Source organism: Camponotus vicinus, unplaced genomic scaffold, assembly GCF_025532165.1.
Source record: "Camponotus vicinus isolate PSW18456_S1 unplaced genomic scaffold, iyCamVici1.0 SCAF_1, whole genome shotgun sequence".
Classification (NCBI taxonomy): domain Eukaryota; kingdom Metazoa; phylum Arthropoda; class Insecta; order Hymenoptera; family Formicidae; genus Camponotus; species Camponotus vicinus.
The window spans coordinates 33,502,061-33,516,758 of record NW_028141945.1 but is presented as its reverse complement, the minus strand read 5'-3'; the positions used below and the strand labels follow the sequence as shown (position 1 = coordinate 33,516,758).

The window sequence follows — 14,698 nt, the reverse complement described above, 5'->3', positions numbered from 1 at the left end:
AATTTTTTTAATAGAAAATGCAATAAATATAGGAATATATTTTAGGTCGTTAAAATGACAGTGACATATTTAAATCTTATTCGATCAATCGAATGAATCTTAAGAATTGGTTGTAAATGCGTATATAAAGTAATAATAAAAAATATATATTTTAAATAAAAGTAGTGACATAAAAAGAATTGTAATTTATGAATTCATATAATGCAATATTAATAACTCTGTATTTCACAAATATTTATTTTGAATAAAATATTAAATCTATTTACAGACGTTTGAATCATATTCGAAGTTTGTATAATTCAATCGACTAACGTATGCATGTAACAAATTTTAAGAAAAAGGGTTACTGTAATAAATGATAAAGAAGTATCTTATCATTTTGCATTTCTTATCATATATATCAAGGTTAATTTTACAAAGCAATAAAAACATTTAAATAAAAAGCACATCATAAAATGCATCCAAAAATATAAGAAAAAATATTGTTTATCTATCTTTTTCTCTTGGCTATATATAAAAATAAAATTTTCATTTCTTTATAATCTAGAAAAAATATTACCTGATTCTTATGTTTACTATTTATTTTATTTAAGTATTGCACACACGTACACAATTTCGTATTTTTAAATTCTTTTATAAAACAATGTTTATATATATATGTATCATGAAAATATATTACAACAATGACAAACGTTATTTAAAAATAATGATATATTTTATATACTATACAATTAAAATAATTATTTGTTTTAATTTCTCAAATTCTAAATATAAAACGATGCAAAGAGAAAATGTAAAAGAAAAAGAAGTTGAACGCAATTGTTTTCCTGTTACAAAGTTAAAGTTTGTATGAAAATTGAAAATATCTTCCTGTAGAAATACAACGTCAGTTCTTAACTCTAGACCATTTCATTTGCAAACTTTATGGCTTTTGATTTCCTTACTTCGCATTTGAATTCTTAAAGCGCGCAAGCGCAGCTTGTAGTAGAGAGTTTACTTCGATGTAAGCCCTTCTTTTAACAATCAATCGTAATTCAGTTGTCGTCTACATTTCACAGTATCTGCGATAATTTGCGCGATAGTTGACATTTAAAAATAATTTTTCGATATAAAAATTGTGCAAGTACAAAATCCGCAAAACATGTCGTGGAACAAATATTATAAAGATGATATTTTATACATCACGCAAGTAACGCGTAACGTTCTAAGCGTGCTCGGGGTTTGGCCGTCTTCCAACAGAGCAAGATCTACTGGCAAAAGACTTTTCAAATGTTTATTAATTTGTGCCTCTTACACTCTTCTTTATGGCGTGCTGATTCCCGGTATCTTCTTCTGGTTAATCGAAAAGAGAACACGTATCAGAATTCAAACTTTTCCTATGCTTCTTTATTGCTTCATGGCCACAAGTAAATATGGTAATTTAATATTCCGCGAGAATCAAGTCAGGCAGTGTTTAAAGCATATTGAAGAAGATTGGAAGATTGTTACTAGCGCGGAAGCACGGGATACAATGATCGAATCAGCGAAAACGGGAAGACGTTTAGTTGCACTTTGCGGAGCCTTCATGTACGGCAGCGGACTCTCCTTCCGATCGATCTTGCCGTTCGCTAAGGGAAAGATAGTTACCGCGCAGAATATTACGATCAAGCCCTTGCCTTGTCCGGGCTACTTTTTTTCTTTCAATTCACAAGTTAGTCCTACTTATGAAATGATTTTTGCGATGCAGTTCTTGTCAGGTTTAGTTACTTATTCAATCACAACGGGCGCATGTGGCCTCGCAGCTGTGTTCGTGATGCATGCCTGCGGTCAGCTGAGGATCTTGATAGACTTAATGAAACGCCTTGTCGAGGACCAATGGCAAGAAAAACAAGAAGTGGATAGAAGACTGGCTGAAGTAGTAGAGCATCAAATAAGAATACGAAAGTAAGTTCTTGATCTGAAAATGTATTGTTAAATGTATATCATTACAAAAGTGATTAATCGCTGAACAACAATTAATATCGCACACACATTTCATATATAATATTTAATTCTACTCTTTCATTTCACAAAAATACAATGCGATATATGTCAATGTATTTCAGTTTTTTGCGATTAGTAGAACATACTCTGCAGCAAATATGTTTGATAGAATTGATGGGGTGTACGATAATTGTTTGCAATTTAGGGTACTGCATAATAGTGGTTTGTAACTTATTCTATTTTCTCCACAATAACAAAACAAAAATATTTTTATGTAATTATTAAAATTAAAAATTGTATAAATGTTGAAATGGTCGAACAAAATAATCATTTATAGGAATGGGAGAAAAGCAATACAATAGCTACATGTTCTTATTTTATGTCGCTTACATCTATGCTAATAAATATGTTTATGTTTTGTTATACCGGTGAACAACTTACAACTCAGGTATGTTCGCCTGTAATAACTTCACATCGAATCATTTTCTTATTAAATTTTAATTTTCTATTTTAATTTTTCTAATAGCCCTCTTAAGTGCATGAAATATATTGCTCTGCATTATATTAATTAAATATTATGATATCTATTATAGGCAGAAAAAGTAGCTAATACATCTTGCGAGCTTGAATGGTATCGTCTTCCGGATAAAAAAGCGCGCGGGATTGTATTAGTGATAATTATGTCTAACTTGCCTACTAAAATCACTGCAGGAAAGATCATGGACCTATCACTTAAGACATTTGGTGATGTAAGAAATATGTTTAAACAAATTCACTTTATCGTGTGTGTCTATATATACATATATATGTTATACAATATATGTTCTAGGTCGTTAAAACAGCTGTGACATATTTTAATATGCTTCGAAATGTTACTGATTAAATATTTCAATTCTAATCATTGAAACAATCTAAGCTGTCTTGATAATATAATATTTTATATTATATATACGACAATTAAAATTATAAAAATTAGAGGCGATGTACATACACATTGTGTATTTATAATTTTAAATATATTCTTGTATAATTATTATTGCATAATTCTCCTTTTCGTATGTAGATGATTGAGATTTTCCAATATTATTCATAAACATAAAAATATATAAGTTATTTCATAACTTCATTTTTCTTCAAGATATTACATTTAAAAGTCCATCTTATATATTTGCAACATTTAAATCTTCGAAGCATTCATACCATTAATCTATTATTACTTTTTATCGACCATTAAGTACTATTTTAATATTTTTAATATTTTTATTGAGAAATTACATAATGATTGTATGACCATATGCAATAGAAATTTTTTTTTACTACACAAGTTATAATCATGCGATAAGTATAACTGTTTTGTCTTATTGGATATTCTACCAAGTCAACAACCGCATTACGTTCACATTGATATTATCAGCAAGTTTTTTCACAGAACATCAACCTTTTTGTGATTTCCAACAAGAGAACTTTCTCTCCCTAACAAAGCATATTCATAAACAGATCTGCATGCGATCCCTTTCGATTCCTTTTAAAACTTTCGTACGTACAATATTAGCTATCCGTTTGACGTGGCTTTTCAATCTTTATAACACGTAAGTGCACACGATATATGACGCAGTTTTTGTATTCGAAAAAATTTATTAAATGAATAACATTATTAATTCTTACATTAATATAACATTATTAATTCTTTTTAAACTGTCAAAGTATATGATTTCAGTAATGAGCTTTTTATGAAGTAAGCACAACAAAAGAACCAATCGCAAAAAAATATATAATAATCGTAAATAAATGATAGATTTGCAGAAATGTCTTAATGCGATTCAAGCACATAAAATTTCCAAGTTTTTTTATTTTGATCTAAAAACCACACATTTTATGCGAGTTCTAATTTATGTTGCCTGCATGCGTCAAAATTTTTTTTAATTATGTATATATTATATTAAATGTGCTTTAAGAATTAAAGAAATCATAATTTAGATACATAATGTTAATTGTAAATTGATAAGATGCAATTAAATACTAATAAATATAAATAAATATGATTAGTGAATTAATGTTTTCGCATTAAAATTAAAAAATTTATACAAAATAAAATTTATTAGTATGATTTCTTTTAAGAGGTATATATAATATTTGTAATATATAATTTTTGTAAAATATAATCAAAACTGTTACTTCTTGATCAACGTTACGACTGCAAGATATGAAAAGAAAGAAAATTAAACATTATCAATTTCCTGACCGTTACAAAAGTCAATAAACATAGAAGTAAAGAATACTTTTTATGGAAAACGAGAGATCTCGTTCTTTGACTTTACATATAAATTTATTGTTTCTATTTCTCCTTCTCACGCAACGTTTAAATGTTTCAGATGTTCAAGCGCATACGAGAATTGACTTTATGATCAGATTTGCCCTTCAACGATCAGTCGCGATTCTGCTCGTGCCCAGGTTTCATATTAAACATAGCTTACGCTACAAATGAAGTCCAATAGAAGTACGACGGAACATTTAAAATGAATCGAAAAAAATGCCACTAAACAAATGTCAGGACGATATTTTGTATATCATGCAACTCGTAATGTTTTATTTGCACTTGGCGCCTAGCCGTCTATTGGTCGTGAAAAATCCATGCGTCCGCAAGCTTGTAATTTTCTGCTAATTTGTATGACTTACACTCTTCTTTTCTGCGAACTTTTACCTGGTATCCTTTATTGGTTGATGGAGAAATCAACGCGCATTCGACTCCAGACAATTCCTCTTTTTCTTTATGACATCCTGTCTGTCAGTCAATACGGGATTTTTATATTTCGTCGTGATCAGCTCGGTCAATGCTTGAAGCACATCGAAGAAGATTGGAATAATATTATTAGTGCGGATATGCGTAATATTATGTGGAAATCCACGAAGACGGGCAAATACCTGGCTAAAATTTGCGGAATTTTCATGTATACTGGTGCTTTTACATTTCGAACTATCCTGCCATTATCCCAAGGAAAAACCGTCACTGATCAGAATATTACAATAAGACCCTTTGCTTGTCCGGGTTACTTCTTTTCTCTCGACATCTACGTCAGCCCTGTTTATGAGATACTCTTTACAATTCAGTGTTTAACAGGTGTTGTTATGGTTTCGATCGTGATAAGTGCATGCGGCCTTACAGCGATTTTCGTAGTACATGCTTGCGGTCAATTGAAGATCTTACTCGGCTTGATGAGAAGTCTCGTGCAAGAATCATGGCTAGAGGAGCGTGAAGTGGATAAGAAATTAGCTCAAATAGTCAAGCATCAAATAAGAGTGCGCAGGTAAGTCCACAATTTCACACGCTAATTGTGCCTCCCGAGTTATTTAATTTAAAAAAATTTTTTTTAAAATGATAAACTTGTTGCTCAATTGCTATTAATAATTTTTTCTCTTTGAGATTCTCTTTTTCTCTTTTTTATTGAAACAGAAAAAATTAATTTTACGTTTATAATTGTATTTTAGTTTTTTAAAATTGGTACAGCATACTCAAGAAATATATTTGATAGAAGTTATGGTGAATACGATTGCCACCTGTGTTTTACTATATTTTATGATACTGGTTCGTAAGTTTAACTAATTTTAACAAAAAAATGTTAATTAGATGTTTGGACATTTACAAATAAAATAGAATACAATAGAATAAAAATTCAATAATTACTCGTAATTCATTATTATTCTAATTTTCATTTATTAATATTTATTTTTAATTTTTATATGACCGTACATGTTTTAGTAACAAAAAATTATTTTTTTTAAATTTGCAATTAGCCAATAATCAGTTTGTCATATAGAACATTTATATTTATAGGATTGGCAAAATAAAAATATAACAGTTTTATGCATTTATTTATTAAGCATTACGAACGTGACAACTCATATATTTATATTTTGTTATACCGGTGAACAACTTACCGATCAGGTATGTTTCATGAATATTCATACTTGATCTTTGACATAAACAATCATAATAAAATTAATAATAAAATTCACGGTTCTACAATTAAAATAATTTATTTGACACAAAAATGAAATTGCACTTTTAATTTTGTGACAATATTTTGTAAAAAGTATTTTATAAATTAAGATATTATATTTCAATGAAAATTTTTTATTAAAAATGTAAAGAAAACATAGAAAAAATGTGTGTTGCACTATCTTTGAAATGACAAATAAAAATTTAACGAAAACAAACTTTGTGGCTATTGCTATGTATGTGTGATAAATTAATGGTAGGCAGAAAAGGTGGCCATTGAATCCTGCGAACTAGAATGGTATCGTCTTCCAAACAAGAAAGCTCGCAACGTCATATTACTAATGATTATGTCTAATACGCCAACTAAGCTGTCCGCTGGAAAATTTGTTGATTTGTCACTCAAGACATTTGGTGATGTAAGTAAAAAATAAAAAATTTAAATTAGTGTGTTTGTGATTTGTATAAGTCTGCAACAAATTAAAAAGTAAATTAAAATTTTTATATATCTTTTAATCGTTTATTTCATCGTGTTATCTATGCAAATATTAAATAAATTATTTTAAGTTCATAAATATATATATATATATATATATATATATATATATATATATATATAATTGTTAGCTAAAGTCTTTTTTTAGAAAATAGAAAGTATTTTGCAACATATATATAATATTATATTATAATATTATATTATAATATTGTGCAATATACATATATGTAATAATTATAATTATATAATATTTATGGAATTATTGGATATTTATTAATTTTATTGAACATATTTGCTATTTATAATTATCATATGACTTATAATGAAATCAAAACAATGGACATTAAATATGTTTTAGATCATGAAAACATCTGGAGCATATTTTAATGTGCTTCGAAATGTAATCGAGTGAATGTTTAAATTCTAATAGACGAGATTATGACAAATTAACGTAAACTATATATACTTGATATATTAATTATATATTGTGTAAATCAGTAATATGCACATATATAAGTTGAATATAAAATTTTAATGTTATCAAAATATGTAAAATGCTCATCACACACATTTAAATATATATTTTATTGAATAATTTATATTACTTATTATAACTTATACTTTTTATTTATATCAGAAGTGAGTAACATCTTATTTTTTTACTATTTAAAAAAATATTAATTGATATCAGAGTATATGAATCAAAATATTTAACAAAATGTAAATTATTACATCTTGATCGGAATTGAAATTGCTATACAATTATATTACTAAAATTATAGTTACGATATAGGAAGATACAAAAAGATAAATGTGATCATTTAGTTGTTACAAAGGGCGATGAACGCGTTCGCACACAATAAGAATAATTTCCATGGCAGATAGTCTCGTCCCTCGAACAACTGTATTCGCAAACTTCATCTAGCTACTGTCTCTCTTCCTCACGTAACATTTGAATTTTTAATGCGCGCAAGCGCAAGCGAGTTTATCTTATGCTCAACTTTTTTCTCTTCGACGATCAGTCGAGATTCAATTCGCATAGATTCCGCATTACTCGTGAGAAACTACTTATCGAATGAAGTTTAAGCACATCATAAAACATTTTGCGAAGTACATAGAAAAATGCCAGGCAAAGAGGATTGTCATCACAATATCATATACATCACGCAACCAACTCGCAATATTATGCGAGCGCTCGGTGTCTGGCCTTCTATCGATAGAGAAAGATCCATGCGTTTGCAAGCTTGCAACTTTCTGCTAATTTGTATCAGCTACACTTTTCTTTCCTGCGATCTTATACCTGGTATCCTTTTTTGGCTGATGGAGAAATCAACGCGTATTCGACTCCAAACGATTCCTCTCCTTCTCTATGACATCATGTCTGTCAGTCAATACGGCATCTTTATATTTCGCCGTGATCAGCTCAAACGGTGCTTGAAGCACATCGAGGAAGATTGGGAGAACATTATTAATGTGGACATGCGTAACATTATGTTGAAATCCGCGAAGATGGGCAAGCGCCTGGCTACAATTTGCGGAATTTTCATGTATACTGGTGCCTTTACATTTCGAACTATCTTGCCGTTATCTCAAGGAAAAACCGTCACCGATCAAAACATTACAATAAAACCTTTAGCCTGTCCGGGTTACTTTTTTTCTTTCGACGTCTATGTCAGCCCTGTTTATGAGATACTCTTTACAATTCAGTGTTTAACAGGTTTTGTTATGGTTTCGGTCGTAATAAGTGCATGTGGCCTTACAGCAATTTTCGTAGTACATGCTTGCGGCCAACTGAAGATCTTGATCAGTTTGATGAGAAGTCTCGTACAAGAATCGTGGCAAGAGGAGCATGAAGTAGATAAGAAGTTAGCTCAAATAGTCAAGCATCAAATAAGAATGCGCAGGTAAGGTTGCAATTTTCAAACTTTATTTGCACCTCCAATTAATTAATTAGTTTGAAATATTGATTAACTATGTATATCTATTAATAATAAATTTGTTGTTGATAAATTGCCATTTTTTAATAATTCGCTTTTTTGATTATTCTCTTTTTTCATTGATACAATGTTAATTTTTCACTGATAATTGCATTTCAGTTTTTTAAAATTGGTACAGCATACTTTGCAAGAAATATATTTGATAGAAATTATGGTGAATACGATAACCATCTGTCTTTTATTATATTTCATGATATTGGTTCGTAAGTTGTTCAATTAATTTTAACAAAAGAATTAATGGGCATATAAAAATAAAATTACAAATTAAAAAGATTAATAAGGCTCTAAATGTAAAGCACGCAAAATTGAAATTTCGCAAACCAATAAGAGCCATACGTAAATAGTTGTGAATCAATTTTACAAAAAATTTATGTTAAATAAAAAGAAGTTTTTTTCTCGCCTACGCTTTTACAAATTGAAAGATATTAAAATTAAATCTGGAATATTTAAGATGTATATATATTTACTTGGTATAAATTAAGAAAAATTCATGCCCTGTACACATTAATCAATTTTTAAAAAAATTAATTTCCTGTGAAACTGATGCACAATCATTCGCGTATGACTTACTAGCCTGCAAATAAAATAGACAAAAATTGAGTAATTACTATTTAATTTAAAATTCTGATTTTCATTGATTGATACTAATTTCAAATTTTCATGTGAAGATGCATATTTTAACAAAAAATTATTTAAAAATTTGCAACTAGCTACAATAATCACAATGTTATATAAAACACTTATACTTATAGGATTGGCAAAGTAAAAATATAACAATTTTATGCACTTATTTATTATGCATTATGAATGTGGTAGTTCATATGTTTATATTTTGCTATACCGGTGAACAGCTTACTGGTCAGGTATGTTTAATGGATATTAATATGTTTGATCTTTAGGACAAATAAACATAATGAAGTTAATAATAAAATCCAGTATTCTACAATTAAAACATAATTTACTTATTAAAAAAATAAATAAAATTGCACTTTTAATTTTGAAAGAATATTTTGTGCAAACTTTTATATATTAAAATACTATAAAATACTATATTTCTATGAAAATTTTTTACTAAAAATATAAAGAAAATATATAGAAAAAATGTGTGTTGCACTATCTTTGAAATAGCGTATAAAAATTTGATGAAAACAAATTTTGTGGGCAATACTACGTGTATGTGTGATAAATCAACGATAGGCAGAAAAGGTGTCCATTGAATCCTGCGAACTCGAGTGGTATCGTCTTCCGAACAGGAAAGCACGCAGCGTTATATTATTGATGATTATGTCTAATACGCCAACCAAGATCTCCGCTGGAAAATTTGCCGATTTATCACTCAAGACATTTGGTGATGTAAGTAAAAAAAATTAAAATATTTAAATTAATGTATAAACCTGCAAAAAATTAAAGTAAATTAAAAATTTTTTATAAAGTTTTATTCGTTTCAACGTGTTATTTGTGCAAATAATATGTAATAAATTACTTTATATTTATAAATATATATATAACTCTTAGCTAAAATTTTTTTGTGGAATGCATTGTGCAATATTTATGGATATTATAAATATATTTATGGATATTTTAATTTTATTCAACATCTATTTATAATTATAATATAACTTATGTAATAATAAGAATTGATTGAAACAATGAATCAATTAAATATATTTTAGGTCATGAAAAGTTCTGGAGCATATTTTAATATGCTCCGAAGTGTAATCGAGTAAATGTTTAAATTTTAATAATCGAGATTATGATGTTATGAAGCCATATACTTGATATATTGATTATATATTGTATGAATCAATAGTATACATAAATCGAATAAATTTTAATGTGCTATATAAATATATAAAATACTTATCACATACATTTAAACATTAATTTATACAAATTTTATTGAACAATTTATATTATTTATTAACACATATATTTTTTATTTATATAAAAAAAAATAAATAATATATCTTATTTTTTGTTACAAATTAAAAAAAGAATATTAATTGATATCAGAACGTATAAATTAAAATATTTAATGTAATCAAAATTATTACCTCGCAATCGAAATTGAAACAGTATATGTTATGATAGGAATATATAAGATTAACATGATCATTTTCCTAGTTGTTAAATACAAAGGACAATGAACGCATTGCTACAAAAGACACGTAGATAAGAATACTTTCTATAGTAGATAATCTCATCCCTCGAACAATTATATTCGCAAACTTCATCGCTACTGTCTCTCTTCCTTACGAAACATTTGAATTTTTAATGCGCGCAAGCGCAAGCGAGTTTGTTCTATGATCAACTCTTCTCTCTTCAATAATCAGTCGAGATTCAGCTCGCGTGTAGATTATTCCGCATTACTCATAGGAAACTACGTATCGAATGAAGTTTAAGTGTATCGTACAGTATTTTGCAAACTACATAGAAAGATGTCAGGCAAAGATGATTGCTATCACAATATTATATACATTACGCAACCAACTCGCAATATTATGCGAGCGCTCGGTGTTTGGCCTTCTATCGGTAGAGAAAAATCCATTTGCAAGAAGTTTTATAAGCTTCTATTAATCTCTTTCTCTTACATTCTTCTTTTTTGTGATCTGATACCCGCTATCTTTTATTGGATAATGGAGGAAACGACGCGTGTTCGACTTCAAATAATCCCTGTTCTCCTCTACAACTTTATGGCAGCTGGTCAATACGGCATCTTCATATTTCGCGACGATCAGATCAGGCAATGCTTGAAGCACGTTGAAGACGATTGGAGAAATATTATCAATGCTGATGCGCGCAGCATGATGCTCACATCCGCCAGGACCGGAAGACGACTAGTCGCGTTTTGCAGTGTCCTCATGTACGGCGGTGCTCTCACCTTTCGAACGATCCTGCCGCTATCCCAGGGAACGTTCGTCACCGAGGAAAATATCACAATCAGGCTATTGGCATGTCCGGGTTATTATTTTTCGATCGACGTGCAAGTCAGCCCCACTTACGAAATACTGTTCGCGATCCAGTGTCTATCTGGCTTAATTTCGGCCTCGATCGCGACGGGCACATGTGGTTTCACGGCTATCTTTGTGGTGCATGCTTGCGGTCAGTTAAAAATCCTAATCAATCTAATGAAGAAACTCGTCGAGAAACAGTGGCGAGCGGGATACGAGGTGGATGACAAATTAGCTGAATTAGTCGAGCATCAAATAAGAGTATACAAGTGAGTTTGTGTGTTTTACTAATCTTCAATATCACAAATTTTATATTTTTTTTTTGCGATTGATAGCTAGCTCTATTTTTCCGTAACATCGTAATGTTTGCTATCATCGGTAATAACATTTCAGTTTTTTGCGTTTGGTGCAGCATACTTTGCAGCATGTATGTTTAATGGAAATAATGGCAAATACGATAACTATATGTGTTCTGGTGTATCTCATGTTAATGGTTTGTAAGTTTGTCAATTGATTTCAGTATAAAAAATGAATCGCACATGCGATAAAAATTTAAAAGATTTATTGATAACTAATAATTCCACTTTCAAACTCTAAATAGTCATATATTTTAAGTAAGATTTAGTCTTTTATGAAAAGATATTTTTATATAAAAAGATATATTTTCATATAAATTTTGCGATTAAGCAAAATACTTGTTCAACGAATATATGACAAATATATGATATTTGTTATGTATAGATATCTTATTTATAGGAATGGCAAAGTAATAATACAGCAGGTGTATGTACTTATTTGTTATGTCTTACAAACGTGACGATTCACATTTTTGTATTTTGTTACACCGGCGAACAGCTCACTGTACAGGTATACGTTAATCTGTACTAATATCTTTGACATTCATGCTGGACAATATAATGTATCTATAAAATAATAGAATATAAATAATTAAATTTATATTCCACAATATATTTATGTCTCTATGAACAAAATTGAATTAAATTTCTCATGCTGAAATTAAACTTTATCTCATAGAAAAAAATTGGAAATATATATTTTGCATTGTTTTTCGTTAAAAATATTTTAAAATAATTTCTTTTGTTATGCAATAATATTAATGACAGGCGGAGCAAGTAGCTACTACATCTTGCGAACTTGAATGGTATCGTCTTCCGAGCAGAAAAGCACGTAATGTCATATTGCTGATGATTATGTCTAATACGCCGACCAAGATCTCCGCTGGGAAACTCATAGATTTGTCACTTAAAACATTCGGCCAAGTAAGATAATTCTAATTTTTTTCCAGAGCATTTTTTCATGCAAAAACAAATTTTAATTTGGATAAAACTTTTGTGCATTAAATATTTGCAAATATTTCTTTGAAAATATTTATATAGAATATGTAATTATCCATTCTACTACAATTTAAATATGTCCTTATATTATATTCTCATAAATCAAAATTGATATATATCTCAATTTTACGAAATGTTTTGCACTTTATTAATGTTTCTTCATAAATAAAAAGTGAATTAGAAGAATAAACATATATATTTTAGGTAATGAAAACAGCTGGTGCATATTTTAATATGCTACGAAGTATAACCGAATAAATATCTTAATTAAATCGAAATTATTATATAAGCTATATGTGTATCGATAAAATCATTTTATTTTGAGGATCAAAATATATGTATTAAATACTGAAAAAAAATTTAATGTGTACGATGTATAAATAATATTATATTCTGTATAGAATATTATTCTGTGTAAAGAATATATTGATATAAAAAATATTTTGTAACAAACACGATACTATAATTTTGGCAATAGTAAGTTAAGAAGAAAGATAAAATTATATATGACAACTTTCCTATTTATTACCAGTAAATGAATGTTGATGAATAAAAATATGTATATTTGTTTTATTTAAATTGACAATCTGCCGAATATAATTTCGTATAATTAAAATATAATTTATTATTTTTTATGAGAGAAATTACAATATAATCAATTATTTTCTATAAAAGAAATTATGGTTTCGTAAATATGTGTAAAAATCTTTATTTCATGCAAGAACATTGATTTTGAATGTATAAAAGAATACAAAATATTTATCGCGCTATTTTTAAAACAGCAGAAAAATTAAATCAATAATCAAATTTTAAAATTTTAAATATTTCTATATATATATATATATATATATATATATATATATATATATATATATAGAAATATTTAAAATTTTAAAATTTGATTATTGATTTAATTTTTCTGCTGTTTTAAAAATAGCGCGATAAATATTTTGTATTCTTTTATATATATATATATATATATATATATATATATATATATTCTTTTATATATATATATATACACACTAATTATAAGAAATAATAACTATAACTGTATCTTGTGATTTCAAGTGACATCATCTTTCGAAAAAGCTTACAGAATAGTGCTGCTGATAATTGTACCTAAGACGCATGATTCTACTAACCAAGATGTCTACAGTGAAAATCATCGATTTGTCTTAAAACATTCAGTGATATAAAAGGTAATAATATTCAACTAACTTATATATAATAATAACAACATATTTTAATATTCCAAAGCATAAAAAACGAGTGTTTGAATTTTATTTATCGAAACTGTGATGGAATAATTAACATATCTCTCGATAGCACATTTTGTGTATAAAAAAGTATATAGTATACATCTACATGTATAAAATTTAAGAAATTAGAATGTAAAATATCTTAGCTATTCAAATATATTTTTTATGATACTTTTCTTAATGATACTGCATAACGATGACGATTTTACACAATAGCTTGTGCAAAATTGTATATTATGGCTAATACTTCTCTGCAAAACGTTGAGAATATTTTCCAATATTTTTTCTAAAAGATGTTCTATTTGTGAAACATAATTACATTATCAATAACTACGAAAGTCAATGAACCGTTGACGGATAAGAATAAATTTCACAGAAAAATGTCTCGATTCTCAATTATTCACTTCATTTTCAAACTTTACTACGCTTTCTCAAGAATTCTAAACACTCATTATTATCCATTCGATTGACATGACTTGTCAATCGCTCGGAACGCAAGCGCACTTACTCACCGAGTTATATTCAGATTAAACGATAGCTCATCGAATCAGTGATGGAAAAGCATGCATTTTGTCATTACACGCTTATCACATTTCGAATGATAAAATCGTGCTATTAGATAACGTCGTGCTCACAAAAATATTTAATAAAAATTCAAAAATGTTTGCGAATAAAAATTAC

General features: G+C 28.1%; 3 protein-coding genes and 1 pseudogene across 3 annotated transcripts; all 4 read left to right on the top strand.

The window, feature by feature from the left end:
- Window positions 1–1,141: 1,141 nt before the first annotated feature.
- LOC145962707 (4-vinylanisole receptor-like) lies at window positions 1,142–2,931 on the top strand. Its single transcript, XM_083083971.1, has 5 exons — window positions 1,142–1,923; window positions 2,085–2,184; window positions 2,300–2,410; window positions 2,556–2,711; window positions 2,792–2,931. Exons 1-5 carry the CDS (start codon window positions 1,142–1,144, stop codon window positions 2,843–2,845), a joined length of 1,203 nt encoding a protein of 400 aa, XP_082940097.1. The 3' UTR covers window positions 2,846–2,931.
- A 1,561-nt stretch (window positions 2,932–4,492) lies between these two features.
- LOC145962637 (odorant receptor 4-like) lies at window positions 4,493–6,864 on the top strand (annotated as a pseudogene).
- Window positions 6,865–7,491: 627 nt separating this feature from the next.
- Window positions 7,492–10,176, top strand: LOC145962556 (odorant receptor 4-like). Its single transcript, XM_083083736.1, has 5 exons — window positions 7,492–8,356; window positions 8,549–8,648; window positions 9,202–9,312; window positions 9,647–9,802; window positions 10,123–10,176. Exons 1-5 carry the CDS (start codon window positions 7,575–7,577, stop codon window positions 10,174–10,176), a joined length of 1,203 nt encoding a protein of 400 aa, XP_082939862.1. The 5' UTR covers window positions 7,492–7,574.
- A 688-nt stretch (window positions 10,177–10,864) lies between these two features.
- On the top strand, window positions 10,865–13,047 carry LOC145962545 (odorant receptor 4-like). Its single transcript, XM_083083708.1, has 5 exons — window positions 10,865–11,669; window positions 11,794–11,893; window positions 12,157–12,267; window positions 12,525–12,680; window positions 12,960–13,047. The coding sequence occupies exons 1-5, from the start codon at window positions 10,888–10,890 to the stop codon at window positions 13,011–13,013; spliced, it is 1,203 nt and encodes a 400-aa protein (XP_082939834.1). The 5' UTR covers window positions 10,865–10,887; the 3' UTR covers window positions 13,014–13,047.
- The last annotated feature ends 1,651 nt before the right edge of the window (window positions 13,048–14,698 follow it).

Excerpts from the sequence above, each read along its gene's own strand:
- LOC145962556 (XM_083083736.1), top strand. The coding sequence starts at position 7,575 with ATGCCAGGCAAAGAGGATTGTCATCACAATATCATATACATCACGCAA. Across the intron at positions 8,649-9,201 it reads TATTATATTTCATGATATTG|GATTGGCAAAGTAAAAATAT; the intron begins GTTCGTAAGTTG and ends TTATACTTATAG. Across the intron at positions 9,803-10,122 it reads CACTCAAGACATTTGGTGAT|GTCATGAAAAGTTCTGGAGC; the intron begins GTAAGTAAAAAA and ends AATATATTTTAG.
- LOC145962707 (XM_083083971.1), top strand. The coding sequence starts at position 1,142 with ATGTCGTGGAACAAATATTATAAAGATGATATTTTATACATCACGCAA. Across the intron at positions 2,185-2,299 it reads TAGGGTACTGCATAATAGTG|GAATGGGAGAAAAGCAATAC; the intron begins GTTTGTAACTTA and ends AATCATTTATAG. Across the intron at positions 2,712-2,791 it reads CACTTAAGACATTTGGTGAT|GTCGTTAAAACAGCTGTGAC; the intron begins GTAAGAAATATG and ends TATATGTTCTAG.
- LOC145962545 (XM_083083708.1), top strand. The coding sequence starts at position 10,888 with ATGTCAGGCAAAGATGATTGCTATCACAATATTATATACATTACGCAA. Across the intron at positions 11,670-11,793 it reads CATCAAATAAGAGTATACAA|TTTTTTGCGTTTGGTGCAGC; the intron begins GTGAGTTTGTGT and ends ATAACATTTCAG. Across the intron at positions 12,268-12,524 it reads GCGAACAGCTCACTGTACAG|GCGGAGCAAGTAGCTACTAC; the intron begins GTATACGTTAAT and ends TATTAATGACAG.